Source organism: Pelodiscus sinensis, chromosome 1 (genome assembly GCF_052426305.1).
Source record: "Pelodiscus sinensis isolate ZL-2025 chromosome 1, ASM5242630v1, whole genome shotgun sequence".
In the NCBI taxonomy this organism is placed as follows: Eukaryota; Metazoa; Chordata; order Testudines; family Trionychidae; genus Pelodiscus; species Pelodiscus sinensis.
The window spans coordinates 4,534,774-4,555,673 of NC_143052.1; the positions used below are offsets into that span (position 1 = coordinate 4,534,774).

At 73.3% G+C, this 20,900-nt stretch overlaps 1 protein-coding gene across 2 annotated transcripts in view; it reads left to right on the forward strand.

Annotated features, from left to right (window-relative positions):
* CCDC136 (coiled-coil domain containing 136) overlaps positions 1-20,900 on the forward strand; it is a 40,883-nt gene that overhangs the window by 18,517 nt on the left and 1,466 nt on the right. Inside the window, exons 4-8 of one of the 2 annotated variants that reach the window (XM_075924911.2) lie at positions 2,337-2,657; positions 13,919-14,036; positions 14,258-14,519; positions 14,602-14,745; positions 18,044-18,146. In XM_075924911.2, coding sequence (XP_075781026.1) covers positions 2,337-2,657; positions 13,919-14,036; positions 14,258-14,519; positions 14,602-14,745; positions 18,044-18,136 — 938 coding nt within the window. In that variant the 3' untranslated portion in view covers positions 18,137-18,146. The remainder of the gene's footprint in view (positions 1-2,336; positions 2,658-13,918; positions 14,037-14,257; positions 14,520-14,601; positions 14,746-18,043; positions 18,147-20,900) is intronic. The other variant, XM_075924903.2, reaches the window with a different exon arrangement.

Sequence of the window (20,900 nt, forward strand, 5' to 3'; positions counted from 1 at the left end):
CCGCCCTGGGGCCCCCGGCAACCGCCCTGGGCCCCCGGCAACCGCCCTGGCCCCCGGCAACTGCCCCAGGAACCCCCGGCAACCGCCCTGGGGCCCCCAGCAACCGCCCTGGGAACCCCCGGCAACCGCCCTGGGCCCCCGGCAACCGCCCTGGCCCCCGGCAACTGCCCCAGGAACCCCGGGCCACCTCCCCCAGGGAACCTCCGGCAACCGCCCTGGGGCCTCCAGCAACCACCCTGGGAACACCGGCAACTGCCCTGAGAACCCCCGGCAACCGCCCTGGGAACACCGGCAACCGCCCTGGGAACACCGGCAACCGCCCTGAGAACCCCCGGCAACCGCCCTGGGGCCCCCGGCAACCGCCCTGGGAACACCGGCAACCGCCCTGGGAACCCCAGCAACCGCCCTGAGAACCCCCGGCAACCGCCCTGGGGCCCCCGGCAACCGCCCTGGGAACCCCGGCAACCGCCCTGGGGCCCCCGGCAACCGCCCTGGGAACACCGGCAACCGCCCTGGGAACCCCGGCAACCGCCCTGAGAACCCCCGGCAACCGCCCTGGGGCCCCCGGCAACCGCCCTGGGAACACCGGCAACCGCCCTGGGAACCCCGGCAACCGCCCTGAGAACCCCGGCAACCGCCCTGGGGCCCCCGGCAACCGCCCTGGGGCCCCCGGCAACCGCCCTGGGGCCCCCGGCAACCGCCCTGGGAACACCGGCAACCGCCCTGGGAACCCCGGCAACCGCCCTGAGAACCCCCGGCAACCGCCCTGGGAACCCCGGCAACCGCCCTGAGAACCCCCGGCAACCGCCCTGGGGCCCCCGGCAACCGCCCTGGGGCCCCCGGCAACCGCCCTGGGAACACCGGCAACTGCCCTGGGAACCCCGGCAACCGCCCTGAGAACCCCCGGCAACCGCCCTGGGGCCCCCGGCAACCGCCCCGGGGCCCCCGGCAACCGCCCTGGGAACACCGGCAACTGCCCTGGGAACACCGGCAACCGCCCTGGGAACACTGGCAACTGCCCTGGGGCCCCTGGCAACTGCCTCCTGGGAACCTCTGGCAACTGGCCTAGGGCCCTGGGAAACCGCCCCCCGGGAACGCCTGGCAACCACCCCCTGAGAACACCCAGCAACTGCCCCCTGGGAAGCCCCGGCAGCTGCCCTGATGCTCCTGACAACCACCCTGGGGAACCCCTGGGCAATTTCCCCCCAGCAGCCCATCCTCATGAGTCTCTCCCAACAACTGCCACCCTAGAGAACCAGGGACTGTCCCCCCCCCCCTTCCCAACCAACCCTGGGGATCCCCCATTGGCCCCCAGTAACCACTGCTTGGGTATCCCCAGCAACCAACCCCATGACCCCTAACAACCACCCCTCTGGGGAGCTCCCTCATCAACTGCCCCCCGTGCTCTCCCCCAGAAACTGCAGAGACCCCACAGCAACCACTTCCCTGCCTGGCCACCCCCCAGGCTCCTCAGAAATCACCCCTATGGGATCCCCCCTCTGGGTACCCCCCAGCCACAGCAACTGAGAGTCCCCCCAGCAATCCCCCTGGGTCCCCTACCTTCACCTCCCCCGATCCCTCCCCCAGCACGCCCCACGCCACTTGTGCAGTGGCTCCCTTCCCGTGACACGCCCGCTTCGTCCCAAAGGTGTGTCCCACGGCTCCCTCACCACCACTCCTGTGCCATGTCGTCCCCCCCAGCTCTTTGCCTCCACAACCTGCCCTGCTTATCACCCCCCCCCCCCCACAGTGCCCCCACTCTCCCCGGGGCTTCCCAACCCGCACAGGTCCTCCCGGCTCGCACCCCCACCCCCCATGTGTGTCTCCCTAGGCCTTGCTCCTCGGTGCTTGTCGGTTTCTGGCCTGGTGGTGGGAGCAGCCCCAGTGGTTGGCTGGCCAGGGATTGCGCTCCTCGGGCTGGACCAGTAGCCAGACCAGTGGGGGAGCTGGCTCAGGCTAGCAGGAGCCCCCGTGGTGGCCAGCAAAGCCCCTTGCATTGTTGCAGGTGGACACCCTGGGGTATGTGGGGTCTCTCTGGGCCTGGCCATTCTGTGGGGACCGGCAGGGCCACGTCATTCCCCCTTGTGATCCTGCTTCCTGGGATGTGCAGCTCAGAGATTCCGTTGGCTCTTGGGTTATGCCTGACTTCCTGTCCCAAACCGGGGCTGTCAAGCAGCTGCCATGTCCCTCCCCAGAAGCGGCTGCATGTCTGCGGTGGGCACGCAGGCTCTCGAACACGCCCCTCACCGTTGTCCCCCAGGCAGAGGGCAAAGTGAAGGGGCCGTGCTGGCGCTCTGGCGCCCGGCTCTCACCCGGCTCTCCCCCGCCCCATACAGCTCAGATGCGCACGCTGAAGGACGAGTTCAGCACCCTGCAGGAGTCGAAGGAGTCGGAGCTGGAGCAGGTGGAGCGGGAGCTGCGGGAGGCCAACGAGGAGATCCACAGCCTGCGGCTGGAGGCGGAGGAGATGGGGGCCATCCACGAGAACGAGATCGCTGCGCTGCAGGAGCAGCTGTGCCGGCTGCAGGCCGAGCTGCAGCGCATCCAGCAGGTGCGCAACGAGTACGAGACGGAGATCACCACGCTGCGCGCCGAGATCAAGATGAAGGACGGCAGCCGGGCTGAGGGCCACTCTGACGAGGTGGCCAAGCTCCAAGGTACCGTGGCAGGGAGCCCCGCTCAGCTGTGGGGAATGGGGTGGGGGCTCAGCAGGGGCACTCACCCCTCTCTGTCAGTACCGGCCCTGATGCTGCCAGCGTGGCACTAGGGGGCTCTGTGCAGGGACAACGGGGGCTCAGCAGGGGGCGCTCACCCCTTGATTCAGTCCAGGCCCATAGGCTACCTGCATGGCACTAGGGGGCTCTGTGCAGGGACAACAGGGGCTCAGCAGGGGGCGCTCACCCCTTGATTCAGTCCAGGCCCATAGGCTACCTGCATGGCACTAGGGGGCTCTGTGCAGGGACAACGGGGACTCAGCAGGGGGCGCTCACCCCTTGATTCAGTCCAGGCCCATAGGCTACCTGCATGGCACTAGGGGGCTCTGTGCAGGGACAACAGGGGCTCAGCAGGGGGCGCTCACCCCTTGATTCAGTCCAGGCCCATAGGCTACCTGCATGGCACTAGGGGGCTCTGTGCAGGGACAACAGGGGCTCAGCAGGGGGCGCTCACCCCTTGATTCAGTCCAGGCCCATAGGCTACCTGCATGGCACTAGAGGGCTCTGTGCAGGGACAACGGGGGCTCAGCAGGGGGCGCTCACCCCTTGATTCAGTCCACACCCATAGGCTACCTGCATGGCACTAGGGGGCTCTGTGCAGGGACAACGGGGACTCAGCAGGGGGCGCTCACCCCTTGATTCAGTCCAGGCCCATAGGCTACCTGCATGGCACTAGGGGGCTCTGTGCAGGGACAACAGGGGCTCAGCAGGGGGCGCTCACCCCTTGATTCAGTCCAGGCCCATAGGCTACCTGCATGGCACTAGAGGGCTCTGTGCAGGGACAACGGGGGCTCAGCAGGGGGCGCTCACCCCTTGATTCAGTCCAGGCCCATAGGCTACCTGCATGGCACTAGGGGGTGCTGTGCTGCAGGGAATGGGGCAGAGGTCTCCTGTGAGCTGCGAGGCACTTCTGGAGTGTGGGTCGGACCATGGGGGACACTCTGAGTGTAGCTCTCCTGTGAGGCAGAATCTGTGAGGGGGTACTGTGGGTGCAGGCCTGGGGAGCGGGCATTGGGGGAGGGGCACTGTGAGTCTCTGTGAGGTGGGGGGATTGTGGGTGGTGGTCTCTGTAGGCTGAACACTTGAGCAGCCACCCAGGAGAGATTCAGATGCCGCCCAGCTGCTTAGCAAAGCGCCCGCACTGCCCACAGCCAGCAGTGTGTGTTTCTACTGGTGCACATCCACACTCGGCTTGGTGCACATCAAATTTATTCCACACATGAAAACATCCACCCATATAGAAAAGATGAAAGGGAACATTGGCAGTGGGGGGGAGGGTCTCCTGTGAGGGGAGGCCGTGGGAGGCGCTGTGTGTGTCCGTGAGGCGGGGTCGTGAGAGGCGCTGTGGGTGTCCGTGAGGCGGGGCCGTGGGAGGCTCTGTGGGTGTCCGTGAGGCAGGGCCGTGGGAGGCTCTGTGGGTGTCCGTGAGGCGAGGCCGTGGGAGGCGCTGTGGGTGTCCGTGAGGCGGGGCCGTGGGAGGCTCTTTGGCTGTCCGTGAGGCAGGGCCGTGGGAGGCGCTGTGGGTGAGCACGAGGCAGGGCCGTGGGAGGCGCTGTGGGTGAGCACGAGGCAGGGCCGTGGGAGGTGCTGTGGGTGTCCGTGAGGCAGGGCCGTGGGAGGCGCTGTGGGTGAGCACGAGGCGGGGCCGTGGGAGGCGCTGTGGGTGAGCATGAGGCGGGGCCGTGGGAGGCGCTGTGGGTGAGCACGAGGCAGGGCCGAGGGAGGCTCTGTGGGTGAGCACGAGGCAGGGCCGTGGGAGGCTCTGTGGGTGAGCACGAGGCAGGGCCGTGGGAGGCGCTGTGGGTGAGCATGAGGCAGGGCCGTGGGAGGTGCTGTGGGTGTCCGTGAGGCAGGGCCGTGGGAGGCGCTGTGGGTGAGCACGAGGCAGGGCCGTGGGAGGCTCTTTGGGTGTCCGTGAGGCAGGGCCGTGGGAGGCGCTGTGGGTGAGCACGAGGCAGGGCCGTAGGAGGCGCTGTGGGTGAGCACGAGGCAGGGCCGTGGGAGGCGCTGTGGGTGAGCACGAGGCAGGGCCGTGGGAGGCTCTTTGGGTGTCCGTGAGGCAGGGCCGTGGGAGGCGCTGTGGGTGAGCACGAGGCAGGGCCGTGGGAGGCGCTGTGGGTGAGCACGAGGCAGGGCCGTGGGAGGCGCTGTGGGTGAGCACGAGGCGGGGCCGTGGGAGGCGTTGTGGGTGAGCACGAGGCGGAGCCGTGGGAGGCGCTGTGGGAGAGCACGAGGCGGGGCCGTGGGAGGCGCTGTGGGTGAGCACGAGGCGGGGCCGTGCGAGGCGCTGTGGGAGAGCACGAGGCGGGGCCGTGGGAGGCGCTGTGGGTGAGCACGAGGCGGGGCCGTGCGAGGCGCTGTGGGTGTCCGTGAGGCGGGGCCGTGGGAGGCGCTGTGGGTGTCCGTGAGGCGGGGCCGTGGGAGGCTCTGTGGGTGTCCGTGAGGCAGGGCCGTGGGAGGCTCTGTGGGTGTCCGTGAGGCGAGGCCGTGGGAGGCGCTGTGGGTGTCCGTGAGGCGGGGCCGTGGGAGGCTCTTTGGCTGTCCGTGAGGCAGGGCCGTGGGAGGCGCTGTGGGTGAGCACGAGGCAGGGCCGTGGGAGGCGCTGTGGGTGAGCACGAGGCAGGGCCGTGGGAGGTGCTGTGGGTGTCCGTGAGGCAGGGCCGTGGGAGGCGCTGTGGGTGAGCACGAGGCGGGGCCGTGGGAGGCGCTGTGGGTGAGCATGAGGCGGGGCCGTGGGAGGCGCTGTGGGTGAGCACGAGGCAGGGCCGAGGGAGGCTCTGTGGGTGAGCACGAGGCAGGGCCGTGGGAGGCGCTGTGGGTGAGCATGAGGCAGGGCCGTGGGAGGCGCTGTGGGTGAGCATGAGGCAGGGCCGTGGGAGGTGCTGTGGGTGTCCGTGAGGCAGGGCCGTGGGAGGCGCTGTGGGTGAGCACGAGGCAGGGCCGTGGGAGGCTCTTTGGGTGTCCGTGAGGCAGGGCCGTGGGAGGCGCTGTGGGTGAGCACGAGGCAGGGCCGTAGGAGGCGCTGTGGGTGAGCACGAGGCAGGGCCGTGGGAGGCGCTGTGGGTGAGCACGAGGCAGGGCCGTGGGAGGCTCTTTGGGTGTCCGTGAGGCAGGGCCGTGGGAGGCGCTGTGGGTGAGCACGAGGCAGGGCCGTGGGAGGCGCTGTGGGTGAGCACGAGGCAGGGCCGTGGGAGGCGCTGTGGGTGAGCACGAGGCGGGGCCGTGGGAGGCGTTGTGGGTGAGCACGAGGCGGGGCCGTGGGAGGCGCTGTGGGAGAGCACGAGGCGGGGCCGTGGGAGGCGCTGTGGGTGAGCACGAGGCGGGGCCGTGCGAGGCGCTGTGGGTGAGCACGAGGCGGGGCCGTGGGAGGCGCTGTGGGTGAGCACGAGGCGGGGCCGTGGGAGGCGCTGTGGGTGAGCACGAGGCGGGGCCGTGGGAGGCGCTGTGGGTGAGCACGAGGCGGGGCCGTGGGAGGCGCTGTGGGTGAGCACGAGGCGGGGCCGTGGGAGGCGCTGTGGGTGAGCACGAGGCGGGGCCGTGGGAGGCGCTGTGGGTGAGCACGAGGCGGGGCCGTGTGAGGCGCTATGGGTGAGCACGAGGCGGGGCCGTGGGAGGCGCTGTGGGTGAGCACGAGGCGGGGCCGTGGGAGGCGCTGTGGGTGAGCACGAGGCGGGGCCGTGGGAGGCTCTTTGGGTGTCCGTGAGGCAGGGCCGTGGGAGGCGCTGTGGGTGAGCACGAGGCGGGGCTGTGGGAGGCGCTGTGGGTGAGCACGAGGCGGGGCCGTGGGAGGCGCTGTGGGTGAGCACGAGGCGGGGCCGTGGGAGGCGCTGTGGGTGAGCACGAGGCGGGGCCGTGGGAGGCGCTGTGGGTGAGCACGAGGCGGGGCCGTGGGAGGCGCTGTGGGTGAGCACGAGCCGGGGCCGTGGGAGGCGCTGTGGGTGAGCACGAGGCGGGGCCGTGGGAGGCGCTGTGGGTGAGCACGAGGCGGGGCCGTGGGAGGCGCTGTGGGTGAGCACGAGGCAGGGCCGTGGGAGGCTCTTTGGGTGTCCGTGAGGCAGGGCCGTGGGAGGCGCTGTGGGTGAGCACGAGGCAGGGCCGTGGGAGGCGCTGTGGGTGAGCACGAGGCGGGGCCGTGGGAGGCGCTGTGGGTGAGCACGAGGCGGGGCCGTGGGAGGCGCTGTGGGTGAGCACGAGGCAGGGCCGTGGGAGGCGCTGTGGGTGAGCACGAGGCAGGGCCGTGGGAGGCTCTTTGGGTGTCCGTGAGGCAGGACCGTGGGAGGCGCTGTGGGTGAGCACGAGGCAGGGCCGTGGGAGGCGCTGTGGGTGAGCACGAGGCGGGGCCGTGGGAGGCGCTGTGGGTGAGCACGAGGCGGGGCCGTGGGAGGCGCTGTGGGTGAGCACGAGGCAGGGCCGTGGGAGGCGCTGTGGGTGAGCACGAGGCAGGGCCATGGGAGGCTCTTTGGGTGTCCGTGAGGCAGAGCCGTGGGAGGCGCTGTGGGTGAGCACGAGGCAGGGCCGTGGGAGGCGCTGTGGGTGAGCACGAGGCAGGGCCGTAGGAGGCGCTGTGGGTGAGCACGAGGCAGGGCCGTGGGAGGCGCTGTGGGTGAGCACGAGGCAGGGCCGTAGGAGGCGCTGTGGGTGAGCACGAGGCAGGGCCGTGGGAGGCGCTGTGGGTGAGCATGAGGCAGGGCCGTGGGAGGCGCTGTGGGTGAGCACGAGGCAGGGCCGTGGGAGGCGCTGTGGGTGAGCACGAGGCGGGGCCGTGGGAGGCGTTGTGGGTGAGCACGAGGCGGGGCCGTGGGAGGCGCTGTGGGAGAGCACGAGGCGGGGCCGTGGGAGGCGCTGTGGGTGAGCACGAGGCGGGGCCGTGGGAGGCGCTGTGGGTGAGCACGAGGCGGGGCCGTGGGAGGCGCTGTGGGTGAGCACGAGGCGGGGCCGTGGGAGGCGCTGTGGGTGAGCACGAGGCGGGGCCGTGGGAGGCGCTGTGGGTGAGCACGAGGCGGGGCCGTGGGAGGCGCTGTGGGTGAGCACGAGGCGGGGCCGTGGGAGGCGCTGTGGGTGAGCACGAGGCGGGGCCGTGGGAGGCGCTGTGGGTGAGCACGAGGCGGGGCCGTGGGAGGCGCTGTGGGTGAGCACGAGGCGGGGCCGTGGGAGGCGCTGTGGGTGAGCACGAGGCGGGGCCGTGGGAGGCGCTGTGGGTGAGCACGAGGCGGGGCCGTGGGAGGCGCTGTGGGTGAGCACGAGGCGGGGCCGTGGGAGGCTCTTTGGGTGTCCGGGAGGCGGGGCCGTGGGAGGCGCTGTGGGTGAGCACGAGGCGGGGCCGTGGGAGGCGCTGTGGGTGAGCACGAGGCGGGGCCGTGGGAGGCGCTGTGGGTGAGCACGAGGCGGGGCCGTGGGAGGCGCTGTGGGTGAGCACGAGGCGGGGCCGTGGGAGGCGCTGTGGGTGAGCACGAGGCGGGGCCGTGGGAGGCGCTGTGGGTGAGCACGAGGCGGGGCCGTGGGAGGCGCTGTGGGTGAGCACGAGCCGGGGCCGTGGGAGGCGCTGTGGGTGAGCACGAGGCGGGGCCGTGGGAGGCGCTGTGGGTGAGCACGAGGCGGGGCCGTGGGAGGCGCTGTGGGTGAGCACGAGGCGGGGCCGTGCGAGGCGCTGTGGGTGAGCACGAGGCGGGGCCGTGGGAGGCGCTGTGGGTGAGCACGAGGCGGGGCCGTGGGAGGCGCTGTGGGTGAGCACGAGGCGGGGCCGTGGGAGGCGCTGTGGGTGAGCACGAGGCGGGGCCGTGGGAGGCGCTGTGGGTGAGCACGAGGCGGGGCCGTGGGAGGCGCTGTGGGTGAGCACGAGGCGGGGCCGTGGGAGGCGCTGTGGGTGAGCACGAGGCGGGGCCGTGGGAGGCGCTGTGGGTGAGCACGAGGCGGGGCCGTGGGAGGCGCTGTGGGTGAGCACGAGGCGGGGCCGTGGGAGGCTCTTTGGGTGTCCGTGAGGCAGGGCCGTGGGAGGCGCTGTGGGTGAGCACGAGGCGGGGCCGTGGGAGGCGCTGTGGGTGAGCACGAGGCGGGGCCGTGGGAGGCGCTGTGGGTGAGCACGAGGCGGGGCCGTGGGAGGCGCTGTGGGTGAGCACGAGGCGGGGCCGTGGGAGGCGCTGTGGGTGAGCACGAGGCGGGGCCGTGGGAGGCGCTGTGGGTGAGCACGAGCCGGGGCCGTGGGAGGCGCTGTGGGTGAGCACGAGGCGGGGCCGTGGGAGGCGCTGTGGGTGAGCACGAGGCGGGGCCGTGGGAGGCGCTGTGGGTGAGCACGAGGCAGGGCCGTGGGAGGCGCTGTGGGTGACCATGAGGCGGGGCCGTAGGAGGCGCTGTGGGTGAGCACGAGGCAGGGCCGTGGGAGGCGCTGTGGGTGAGCACGAGGCGGGGCCGGAGGAGGCGCTGTGGGTGAGCACGAGGCAGGGCCGTGGGAGGCGCTGTGGGTGAGCACGAGGCAGGGCCGTGGGAGGCTCTTTGGGTGTCCGTGAGGCAGGGCCGTGGGAGGCGCTGTGGGTGAGCACGAGGCAGGGCCGTGGGAGGCGCTGTGGGTGAGCACGAGGCGGGGCCGTGGGAGGCGCTGTGGGTGAGCACGAGGCGGGGCCGTGGGAGGCGCTGTGGGTGAGCACGAGGCGGGGCCGTGGGAGGCGCTGTGGGTGAGCACGAGGCGGGGCCGTGGGAGGCGCTGTGGGTGAGCACGAGCCGGGGCCGTGGGAGGCGCTGTGGGTGAGCACGAGGCGGGGCCGTGGGAGGCGCTGTGGGTGAGCACGAGGCGGGGCCGTGGGAGGCGCTGTGGGTGAGCACGAGGCAGGGCCGTGGGAGGCTCTTTGGGTGTCCGTGAGGCAGGGCCGTGGGAGGCGCTGTGGGTGAGCACGAGGCAGGGCCGTGGGAGGCGCTGTGGGTGAGCATGAGGCAGGGCCGTAGGAGGCGCTGTGGGTGAGCACGAGGCAGGGCCGTGGGAGGCGCTGTGGGTGAGCACGAGGCAGGGCCGGAGGAGGCGCTGTGGGTGAGCACGAGGCAGGGCCGTGGGAGGCGCTGTGGGTGAGCACGAGGCAGGGCCGTGGGAGGCTCTTTGGGTGTCCGTGAGGCAGGGCCGTGGGAGGCGCTGTGGGTGAGCACGAGGCAGGGCCGTGGGAGGCGCTGTGGGTGAGCACGAGGCGGGGCCGTGGGAGGCGCTGTGGGTGAGCACGAGGCGGGGCCGTGGGAGGCGCTGTGGGTGAGCACGAGGCAGGGCCGTGGGAGGCGCTGTGGGTGAGCACGAGGCAGGGCCGTGGGAGGCTCTTTGGGTGTCCGTGAGGCAGGGCCGTGGGAGGCGCTGTGGGTGAGCACGAGGCAGGGCCGTGGGAGGCGCTGTGGGTGAGCACGAGGCAGGGCCGTAGGAGGCGCTGTGGGTGAGCACGAGGCAGGGCCGTGGGAGGCGCTGTGGGTGAGCACGAGGCAGGGCCGTAGGAGGCGCTGTGGGTGAGCACGAGGCAGGGCCGTGGGAGGCGCTGTGGGTGAGCACGAGGCAGGGCCGTGGGAGGCTCTTTGGGTGTCCGTGAGGCAGGGCCATGGGAGGCGCTGTGGGTGAGCACGAGGCAGGGCCGTAGGAGGCGCTGTGGGTGAGCACGAGGCAGGGCCGTGGGAGGCGCTGTGGGTGAGCACGAGGCAGGGCCGTGGGAGGCTCTTTGGGTGTCCGTGAAGCAGGGCCGTGGGAGGCGCTGTGGGTGAGCACGAGGCAGGGCCGTGGGAGGCGCTGTGGGTGAGCACGAGGCAGGGCCGTGGGAGGCGCTGTGGGTGAGCACGAGGCAGGGCCGTGGGAGGCGCTGTGGGTGAGCACGAGGCAGGGCCGTGGGAGGCGCTGTGGGTGAGCACGAGGCAGGGCCGTGGGAGGCGCTGTGGGTGAGCACGAGGCAGGGCCGTGGGGGGCGCTGTGGGTGAGCACGAGGCGGGGCCGTGGGAGGCGCTGTGGGTGAGCACGAGGCGGGGCCGTGGGAGGCGCTGTGGGTGAGCACGAGGCGGGGCCGTGGGAGGCTCTGTGGGTGAGCACGAGGCGGGGCCGTGGGAGGCTCTGTGGGTGAGCACGAGGCGGGGCCGTGGGAGGCTCTGTGGGTGAGCACGAGGCGGGGCCGTGGGAGGCTCTGTGGGTGAGCACGAGGCGGGGCCGTGGGAGGCGCTGTGGGTGAGCACGAGGCAGGGCCGTGGGAGGCGCTGTGGGTGAGCACGAGGCAGGGCCGTGGGAGGCGCTGTGGGTGAGCACGAGGCACGGCCGTAGGAGGCGCTGTGGGTGAGCACGAGGCAGGGCCGTGGGAGGCGCTGTGGGTGAGCACGAGGCAGGGCCGTGGGAGGCTCTTTGGGTGTCCGTGAGGCAGGGCCGTGGGAGGCGCTGTGGGTGAGCACGAGGCAGGGCCGTGGGAGGCGCTGTGGGTGAGCACGAGGCAGGGCCGTGGGAGGAGCTGTGGGTGAGCACGAGGCAGGGCCGTGGGAGGCGCTGTGGGTGAGCACGAGGCAGGGCCGTGGGAGGCGCTGTGGGTGAGCACGAGGCAGGGCCGTGGGAGGCGCTGTGGGTGAGCACGAGGCAGGGCCGTAGGAGGCGCTGTGGGTGAGCACGAGGCAGGGCCGTGGGAGGCGCTGTGGGTGAGCACGAGGCAGGGCCGTAGGAGGCGCTGTGGGTGAGCACGAGGCAGGGCCGTGGGAGGCGCTGTGGGTGAGCACGAGGCAGGGCCGTGGGAGGCTCTTTGGGTGTCCGTGAGGCAGGGCCATGGGAGGCGCTGTGGGTGAGCACGAGGCAGGGCCGTAGGAGGCGCTGTGGGTGAGCACGAGGCAGGGCCGTGGGAGGCGCTGTGGGTGAGCACGAGGCAGGGCCGTGGGAGGCTCTTTGGGTGTCCGTGAAGCAGGGCCGTGGGAGGCGCTGTGGGTGAGCACGAGGCAGGGCCGTGGGAGGCGCTGTGGGTGAGCACGAGGCAGGGCCGTGGGAGGCGCTGTGGGTGAGCACGAGGCAGGGCCGTGGGAGGCGCTGTGGGTGAGCACGAGGCAGGGCCGTGGGAGGTGCTGTGGGTGAGCACGAGGCAGGGCCGTGGGAGGCGCTGTGGGTGAGCACGAGGCAGGGCCGTGGGGGGCGCTGTGGGTGAGCACGAGGCGGGGCCGTGGGAGGCGCTGTGGGTGAGCACGAGGCGGGGCCGTGGGAGGCGCTGTGGGTGAGCACGAGGCGGGGCCGTGGGAGGCTCTGTGGGTGAGCACGAGGCGGGGCCGTGGGAGGCTCTGTGGGTGAGCACGAGGCGGGGCCGTGGGAGGCTCTGTGGGTGAGCACGAGGCGGGGCCGTGGGAGGCTCTGTGGGTGAGCACGAGGCGGGGCCGTGGGAGGCGCTGTGGGTGAGCACGAGGCAGGGCCGTGGGAGGCGCTGTGGGTGAGCACGAGGCAGGGCCGTGGGAGGCGCTGTGGGTGAGCACGAGGCAGGGCCGTAGGAGGCGCTGTGGGTGAGCACGAGGCAGGGCCGTGGGAGGCGCTGTGGGTGAGCACGAGGCAGGGCCGTGGGAGGCTCTTTGGGTGTCCGTGAGGCAGGGCCGTGGGAGGCGCTGTGGGTGAGCACGAGGCAGGGCCGTGGGAGGCGCTGTGGGTGAGCACGAGGCAGGGCCGTGGGAGGAGCTGTGGGTGAGCACGAGGCAGGGCCGTGGGAGGCGCTGTGGGTGAGCACGAGGCAGGGCCGTGGGAGGCGCTGTGGGTGAGCACGAGGCAGGGCCGTGGGAGGCGCTGTGGGTGAGCACGAGGCAGGGCCGTGGGAGGCGCTGTGGGTGAGCACGAGGCAGGGCCGTGGGAGGCGCTGTGGGTGAGCACGAGGCAGGGCCGTGGGAGGCTCTGTGGGTGAGCACGAGGCGGGGCCGTGGGAGGCGCTGTGGGTGAGCACGAGGCGGGGCCGTGGGAGGCGCTGTGGGTGAGCACGAGGCGGGGCCGTGGGAGGCGCTGTGGGTGAGCACGAGGCGGGGCCGTGGGAGGCGCTGTGGGTGAGCACGAGGCGGGGCCGTGGGAGGCTCTGTGGGTGAGCACGAGGCGGGGCCGTGGGAGGCTCTGTGGGTGAGCACGAGGCGGGGCCGTGGGAGGCGCTGTGGGTGAGCACGAGGCGGGGCCGTGGGAGGCGCTGTGAGTGAGCACGAGGCGGGGCCGTGGGAGGCGCTGTGGGTGAGCACGAGGCGGGGCCGTGGGAGGCGCTGTGGGTGAGCACGAGGCGGGGCCGTGGGAGGCTCTGTGGGTGAGCACGAGGCGGGGCCGTGGGAGGCGCTGTGGGTGAGCACGAGGCGGGGCCGTGGGAGGCGCTGTGGGTGAGCACGAGGCGGGGCCGTGGGAGGCTCTGTGAGTGAGCACGAGGCGGGGCCGTGGGAGGCGCTGTGGGTGAGCACGAGGCGGGGCCGTGGGAGGCTCTGTGAGTGAGCACGAGGCGGGGCCGTGGGAGGCTCTGTGAGTGAGCACGAGGCGGGGCCGTGGGAGGCGCTGTGAGTGAGCACGAGGCGGGGCCGTGGGAGGCGCTGTGAGTGAGCACGAGGCGGGGCCGTGGGAGGCGCTGTGGGTGAGCACGAGGCGGGGCCGTGGGAGGCGCTGTGGGTGAGCACGAGGCAGGGCCGTGGGAGGCTCTGTGGGTGAGCACGAGGCAGGGCCGTGGAAGGCGCTGTGGGTGAGCACGAGGCAGGGCCGTGGGAGGCGCTGTGGGTGAGCACGAGGCGGGGCCGTGGGAGGCTCTGTGGGTGAGCACGAGGCGGGGCCGTGGGAGGCTCTGTGGGTGAGCACGAGGCGGGGCCATGGGAGGCTCTGTGGGTGAGCACGAGGCGGGGCCGTGGGAGGCGCTGTGGGTGAGCACGAGGCGGGGCCGTGGGAGGCTCTGTGGGTGAGCACGAGGCGGGGCCGTGGGAGGCGCTGTGGGTGAGCACGAGGCGGGGCCGTGGGAGGCGCTGTGGGTGAGCACGAGGCGGGGCCGTGGGAGGCTCTGTGGGTGAGCACGAGGCGGGGCCGTGGGAGGCGCTGTGGGTGAGCACGAGGCGGGGCCGTGGGAGGTTCTGTGGGTGAGCACGAGGCGGGGCCGTGGGAGGCGCTGTGGGTGAGCACGAGGCAGGGCCGTGGGAGGCGCTGTGGGTGTCCCTGAGGCAGGGCCGTGGGAGGCTCTGTGGGTCTCTGTGAGGCAGGGCCAAGGGGGCTGCAGCCCATGCTGGCTGTGTGTTTTCAGAGGAGCTGCTGTCCCTGCGGGACCGGTACCGGGACTTGTCCGAGGAGTACCAGACCCTGCAGGAGGGCAACAAGGTCCTGGTGCACCAGCTGGAGAACCTGGAGGCCCAGCGATACAGGTAATGGGGCAGGGAGGGGCAGCAGTGCCGGGGGCCCAGCCTCGGACCCCAGGCGACCGCAGGGCTCAGGCCCTGCCTCCTCCCCATGGCCGAGGCTTGGGGCAGGCCCCATGTCAGAGCAGCACTGGGCTGTTCTGGGCCGGGCTAGGCGCTTGCCCCCGCGGGCCAGGCCAGGCCAGGAGCGGCTCAGCAGTCTGCCCGGCCCCGGGCTCTCGTTCCAGAGCCAGGAGCAGGTCGGAAGAGTCTCACAAGTCGACGGATTCGGACGTGGCCCATCTCCCGGTGCGCCGGACCCTGTCTCCCCGGCGCGGCAGCCCCCGCCTGAGCGGCAGCGTCTCCTTCAAGACCGAGGACGACATCAAAACCATCCGAGCCCCCACCCGCAAGGAGCCCCCGAGTCAGGAGGAGGAGTCCGATTCCGAGCTCAGCCTGCGCTTCCAGATCCAGAGCCAGGAGGAGAAGGTGCACCTGGCCCAGAGCAAGGTACTGGAGCCAGGCCTGGCCTGCGGGCTCCTGCGTCCCCAGCCGCCCCGGCCTCGCTCATGCGCCTCTCCCTGCCCGGCAGTGCGACAGCATGCAGAGCGAGCTGCAGGAGCTGCAGCGGCAGTACCAGGCCATCCAGCGGGAGCGGCAGCAGCTGCAGGAGGAGCTGAGGCAGTGCCGGGCGGAAATCCAGAGACTCAAAGGCTGCAGCCCCGCCGACGGCCGGGTAGGTGGGCCAGGGCGAGGCCGCACACCCGCAGGCAGGGACAGCCGCGGGGCCACGCCGCACTCCCGTGGGCCAGGGCGAGGCCGCACACCCGCAGGCAGGGACAGCCGCGGGGCCACGCCGCACTCCCGTGGGCCAGGGCGAGGCCGCACACCCGCAGGCAGGGACAGCCGCGGGGCCACGCCGCACTCCCGTGGGCCAGGGCGAGGCCGCACACCCGCAGGCAGGGACAGCCGTGGGGCCACGCCGCACTCCCGTGGGCCAGGGCGAGGCCGCACACCCGCAGGCAGGGACAGCCGCGGGGCCACGCCGCACTGCCGTGGGCCAGGGCGAGGCCGCACACCCGCAGGCAGGGACAGCTGCGGGGCCACGCCGCACTGCCGTGGGCCAGGGCGAGGCCGCACACCCGCAGGCAGGGACAGCCGTGGGGCCACACCGCACTCCCGTGGGCCAGGGCGAGGCCGCACACCCGCAGGCAGGGACAGCCGTGGGGCCACGCCGCACTCCCGTGGGCCAGGGCGAGGCCGCACACCCAAAGGCAGGGACAGCCGTGGGGCCACGCCGCACTCCCGTGGGCCAGGGCAGAGGCTGCACACCCGCAGGCAGGGACAGCCGTGGGGCCACGCCGCACTCCCGTGGGCCAGGGCGAGGCCGCACACCCGCAGGCAGGGACAGCCGTGGGGCCACGCCGCACTCCCGTGGGCCAGGGCGAGGCCGCACACCCGCAGGCAGGGACAGCCGTGGGGCCACGCCGCACTCCCGTGGGCCAGGGCGAGGCCGCACACCCGCAGGCAGGGACAGCCGTGGGGCCACGCCGCACTCCCGTGGGCCAGGGCGAGGCCGCACACCCGCAGGCAGGGACAGCCGTGGAGCCACGCCGCACTCCCGTGGGCCAGGGCGAGGCCGCACACCCGCAGGCAGGGACAGCCGCGGGGCCACGCCGCACTCCCGTGGGCCAGGGCGAGGCCGCACACCCACAGGCAGGGACAGCCGCGGGGCCACACCGCACTCCCGTGGGCCAGGGCGAGGCCGCACACCCGCAGGCAGGGACAGCCGCGGGGCCACGCCGCACTGCCGTGGGCCAGGGCGAGGCCGCACACCCGCAGGCAGGGACAGCCGCGGGGCCACACCGCACTCCCGTGGGCCAGGGCGAGGCCGCACACCCGCAGGCAGGGACAGCCGCGGGGCCACGCCGCACTCCCGTGGGCCAGGGCGAGGCCGCAAACCCGCAGGCAGGGACAGCCGCGGGGCCACACCGCACTCCCGTGGGCCAGGGCGAGGCCGCACACCCGAAGGCAGGGACAGCCGCGGGGCCACGCCGCACTCCCGTGGGCCAGGGCGAGGCCGCACACCCGCAGGCAGGGACAGCCGTGGGGCCACGCCGCACTCCCGTGGGCCAGGGCGAGGCCGCACACCCGCAGGCAGGGACAGCCGTGGGGCCACGCCGCACTCCCGTGGGCCAGGGCGAGGCCGCACACCCGCAGGCAGGGACAGCCGTGGGGCCACGCCGCACTCCCGTGGGCCAGGGCGAGGCCGCACACCCGCAGGCAGGGACAGCCGTGGGGCCACGCCGCACTCCCGTGGGCCAGGGCGAGGCCGCACACCCGCAGGCAGGGACAGCCGTGGGGCCACACCGCACTCCCGTGGGCCAGGGCAGAGGCCGCACACCCAAAGGCAGGGACAGCCGTGGGGCCACGCCGCACTCCCGTGGGCCAGGGCGAGGCCGCACACCCGCAGGCAGGGACAGCCGTGGGGCCACGCCGCACTCCCGTGGGCCAGGGCGAGGCCGCACACCCGCAGGCAGGGACAGCCGCGGGGCCACGCCGCACTCCCGTGGGCCAGGGCGAGGCCGCACACCCGAAGGCAGGGACAGCCGCGGGGCCACGCCGCACTCCCGTGGGCCAGGGCGAGGCCGCACACCCAAAGGCAGGGACAGCCGTGGGGCCACGCCGCACTCCCGTGGGCCAGGGCAGAGGCTGCACACCCGCAGGCAGGGACAGCCGTGGGGCCACGCCGCACTCCCGTGGGCCAGGGTGAGGAAGCACACCCAAAGGCAGGGACAGCCGTGGGGCCACGCCGCACTCCCGTGGGCCAGGGCGAGGCCGCACACCCGCAGGCAGGGACAGCCGCGGGGCCACGCCGCACTCCCGTGGGCCAGGGCGAGGCCGCACACCCGCAGGCAGGGACAGCCGCGGGGCCACGCCGCACTCCCGTGGGCCAGGGCGAGGCCGCACACCCGCAGGCAGGGACAGCCGCGGGTCCACGCCGCACTCCCGTGGGCCAGGGCGAGGCCGCACACCCGCAGGCAGGGACAGCCGCGGGGCCACGCCGCACTCCCGTGGGCCAGGGCGAGGCCGCACACCCGCAGGCAGGGACAGCCGCGGGGCCACGCCGCACTCCCGTGGGCCAGGGCGAGGCCGCAAACCCGCAGGCAGGGACAGCCGCGGGGCCACGCCGCACTCCCGTGGGCCAGGGCGAGGCCGCACACCCGAAGGCAGGGACAGCCGCGGGGCCACGCTGCACTCCCGTGGGCCAGGGCGAGGCCGCACACCCGCAGGCAGGGACAGCCGCGGGGCCACGCCGCACTCCCGTGGGCCAGGGCGAGGCCGCACACCCGCAGGCAGGGACAGCCGCGGGGCCACGCCGCACTCCCGTGGGCCAGGGCGAGGCCGCACACCCGCAGGCAGGGACAGCCGTGGGGCCACGCCGCACTCCCGTGGGCCAGGGCGAGGCCGCACACCCGCAGGCAGGGACAGCCGCAGGGCCACGCTGCACTCCCGTGGGCCAGGCCTCGTGGGCGATACTAGGCCACGCTGCTGCCTGGCTCGGGGTAGCTGTGCCCACCACGTTCCCACAGCCCCGTCCGCGGCTGGACCCCTCCAGGCAGGCTCCGGTCTGCGTCGCAGGGGGCGCGGCCGCGGGCAGCCTGCGGGCGAGCTGAGGAGGGGCGCTAGGGGGGCCACGGCAGGAGCCAGTGCCCCCGGCGTGGGCGCTGCTAGCCGGGCGCAGGAGCTGCCTGGCCCCCTGACGGAGATGGCTGGTCTGTTGCGCTGGAGCTGGGGCTCGTGTGCATGCGCGGGAAGCATCTGGTGCCGATTGGGCCGAGCCCCCACCCCGGCAAAGCCTCAGTCCCCCCCGCAGGAGCCCCGCGTGGCCATGCGGCTTGGCTCCCCGCCGGGGCAGAAGGGAGGCAGAGGGCAGCCAGCCTGCCACGTAACCTCTCTTTTCTCTCCCCTCTTCTCCATCCATCCCCCGGCCTGCGGCTGCCGCCTCATCCCATTCCCCGCTCTCCCCCCAGAGCCGCCCCGCCCCCGAGATCTCCCTGCCCCTCATAGGACTGGTGGTTATAGTAGCTCTGCTCTGGTGCTGGTGGGCCGAGACCGCCTCCTAATGCCGCTCAGGTACGGGTACCTCGCCGTCCCCCTGCCTGGCCTGGCCCCGCTTGGCTCCCCTGCATGGCAGAGCCGGCTGCTCCGCTCCCTCCGCTGCTTTGTGCCTGATCCCGCCCACCGCTCTCCATCTGCCCCACGCGCCCCCCCGGATCCCTACGCTGACCCTACAGGCGGGGCGCCCCCCCCGGATCCCTACGCTGACCCTACAGGCGGGGCACCCCCCAGATCCCTACGCTGACCCTACAGGCGGGGCACCCCCCCGGATCCCTACGCTGACCCTACAGGCGGGGCACCCCCCAGATCCCTACGCTGACCCTACAGGCGGGGCACCCCCCAGATCCCTACGCTGACCCTACAGGCGGGGCACCCCCCCGGATCCCTACGCTGACCCTACAGGCGGGGCACCCCCCAGATCCCTACGCTGACCCTACAGGCGGGGCACCCCCCCGGATCCCTACGCTGACCCTACAGGCGGGGCACCCTCCCCAGATCCCTACGCTGACCCTACAGGCGGGGCACCCCCCCAGATCCCTACGCTGACCCTACAGGCGGGGCACCCCCCCGGATCCCTACGCTGACCCTACAGGCGGGGCACCCCCCCCGGATCCCTACGCTGACCCTACAGGCAGGGCACCCCCCCAGATCCCTACGCTGACCCTACAGGCGGGGCACCCCCCCCGGATCCCTACGCTGACCCTACAGGCGGGGCACCCCCCCCGGATCCCTACGCTGACCCTACAGGCGGGGCACCCTCCCCGGATCCCTACGCTGACCCTACAGGCGGGGCACCCCCCCCGGATCCCTACGCTGACCCTACAGGCGGGGCACCCCCCCAGATCCATACGCTGACCCTACAGGCAGGGCACCCCCCCCCCCGGATCCCTACGCTGACCCTACAGGCGGGGCACCCTCCCCGGATCCCTACGCTGACCCTACAGGCGGGGCACCCCCCCAGATCCCTACGCTGACCCTACAGGTGGGGCACCCCCCGAATCCCTACGCTGACCCTACAGGCGGGGCGCCCTCCCCAGATCCCTACGCTGACCCTACAGGTGGGGCACCCCCCGGATCCCTACGCTGACCCTACAGGCGGGGCACCCCCCGAATCCCTACGCTGACCCTACAGGCGGGGCGCCCCCCCCAGATCCCTACGCTAACCCTACAGGCGGGGTGCCCCCCCCGGATCCCTACGCTGACCCTACAGGCGGGGCACCCTCCCCGGATCCCTACCCTGACCCTACAGGCGGGGCACCCCCCCCGATCCCTACGCTGACCCTACAGGCGGGGCACCCCCCGAATCCCTACGCTGACCCTACAGGCGGGGCGCCCCCCCCAGATCCCTACGCTGACCCTACAGGTGGGGCACCCCCCGAATCCCTACGCTGACCCTACAGGCGGGGCGCCCCCCCCCCCCGGATCCCTACGCTGACCCTACAGGCGGGGTGCCCCCCCCAGATCCCTACGCTGACCCTACAGGCGGGGCACCCCCCGGATCCCTACGCTGACCCTACAGGCGGGGCACCCCCCCCCCGGATCCCTACGCTGACCCTACAGGCGGGGTGCCCCCCCCACCCCCCCCCAGGCGGGGCACCCCCCCCCCCGGATCCCTACGCTGACCCTACAGGCGGGGCACCCCCCCCAGATCCCTACGCTGACCCTACAGGCGGGGTGCCCCCCCCGGATCCCTACGCTGACCCTACAGGCGGGGTGCCCCCCCCAGATCCCTACACTGACCCTACAGGCGGGGTGCCCCCCCCGGATCCCTACGCTGACCCTACAGGCGGGGCACCCCCCCCCCGGATCCCTACCCTGACCCTACAGGCGGGGCACCCCCCCCCCGGATCCCTACGCTGACCCTACAGGCGGGGTGCCCCCCCCAGATCCCTACACTGACCCTACAGGCGGGGCACCACCCCCCCGGATCCCTACGCTGACCCTACAGGCGGGGCACCCCCCCCGGATCCCTACGCTGACCCTACAGGCGGGGCCCCCCCCCCGGATCCCTAGGCTGACCCTACAGGCGGGGCGCCCCCCCCCCGGATCCCTAGGCTGACCCTACAGGCAGGGCGCCCCCCCCCCCCGCTGCTGAGGGCAGTAGGTGCCCCCGTGGGAGCCTGGCACTGCCCCTGCGTGGGGGTGCATGGTGCTGGGGTAACCATTTCCCTGCGGCCACCCCTGCTCTTCCTGCCCGGCTGAGCAGGGCCTGTGCTCCGGGTGGCCAGCAGGGGGCGCTGTGCAGGGGGGAGCCTTCCGGGGCGTCAGTACTGAGGGGTGACGCCCTCAGCCCGGCTGCCAGCGTGCCAGGCGGTCCCCAGCCCGGGGCCTGGGAGAGGGTAGAGCTGCCCAGCATGGGGGCCCTGCCCTTGGGAGAGGCGTTGGCATCCCTGGCAAAGCCCGCTGAGTGCCCGGTGCGGGGTGGGGGGGAAGTTCAGCGGGAGCCCCCTCGCTAAGCAGCCAAGCCCCCCGCATGCTGCAGACCCCTCACCATCCTCCCACCGCTCCATGGGGGCTTCCCAGGACTCAGCCTTTGTGCCCGCCGGAGCTCGGGGGACAGAGCGTTGGCATCCCAGAGGGCGGGGAGCCAGGGGGCTGGGCGAGGGCAGGGGCGGGCAGCCCGCCTCTGGGGAGGGGGAGTGTGACAGCGAGAGACCCTGTCTCCCCAGGGAAGGCGCCCCCCAGCTGTTAGCCGCTTGCCTGCTGGCTTGGCCCGGGGGGCATTTGGAATGGGGGCCCCAGCAGGTACCTCCCAGCCTGGCACCACCC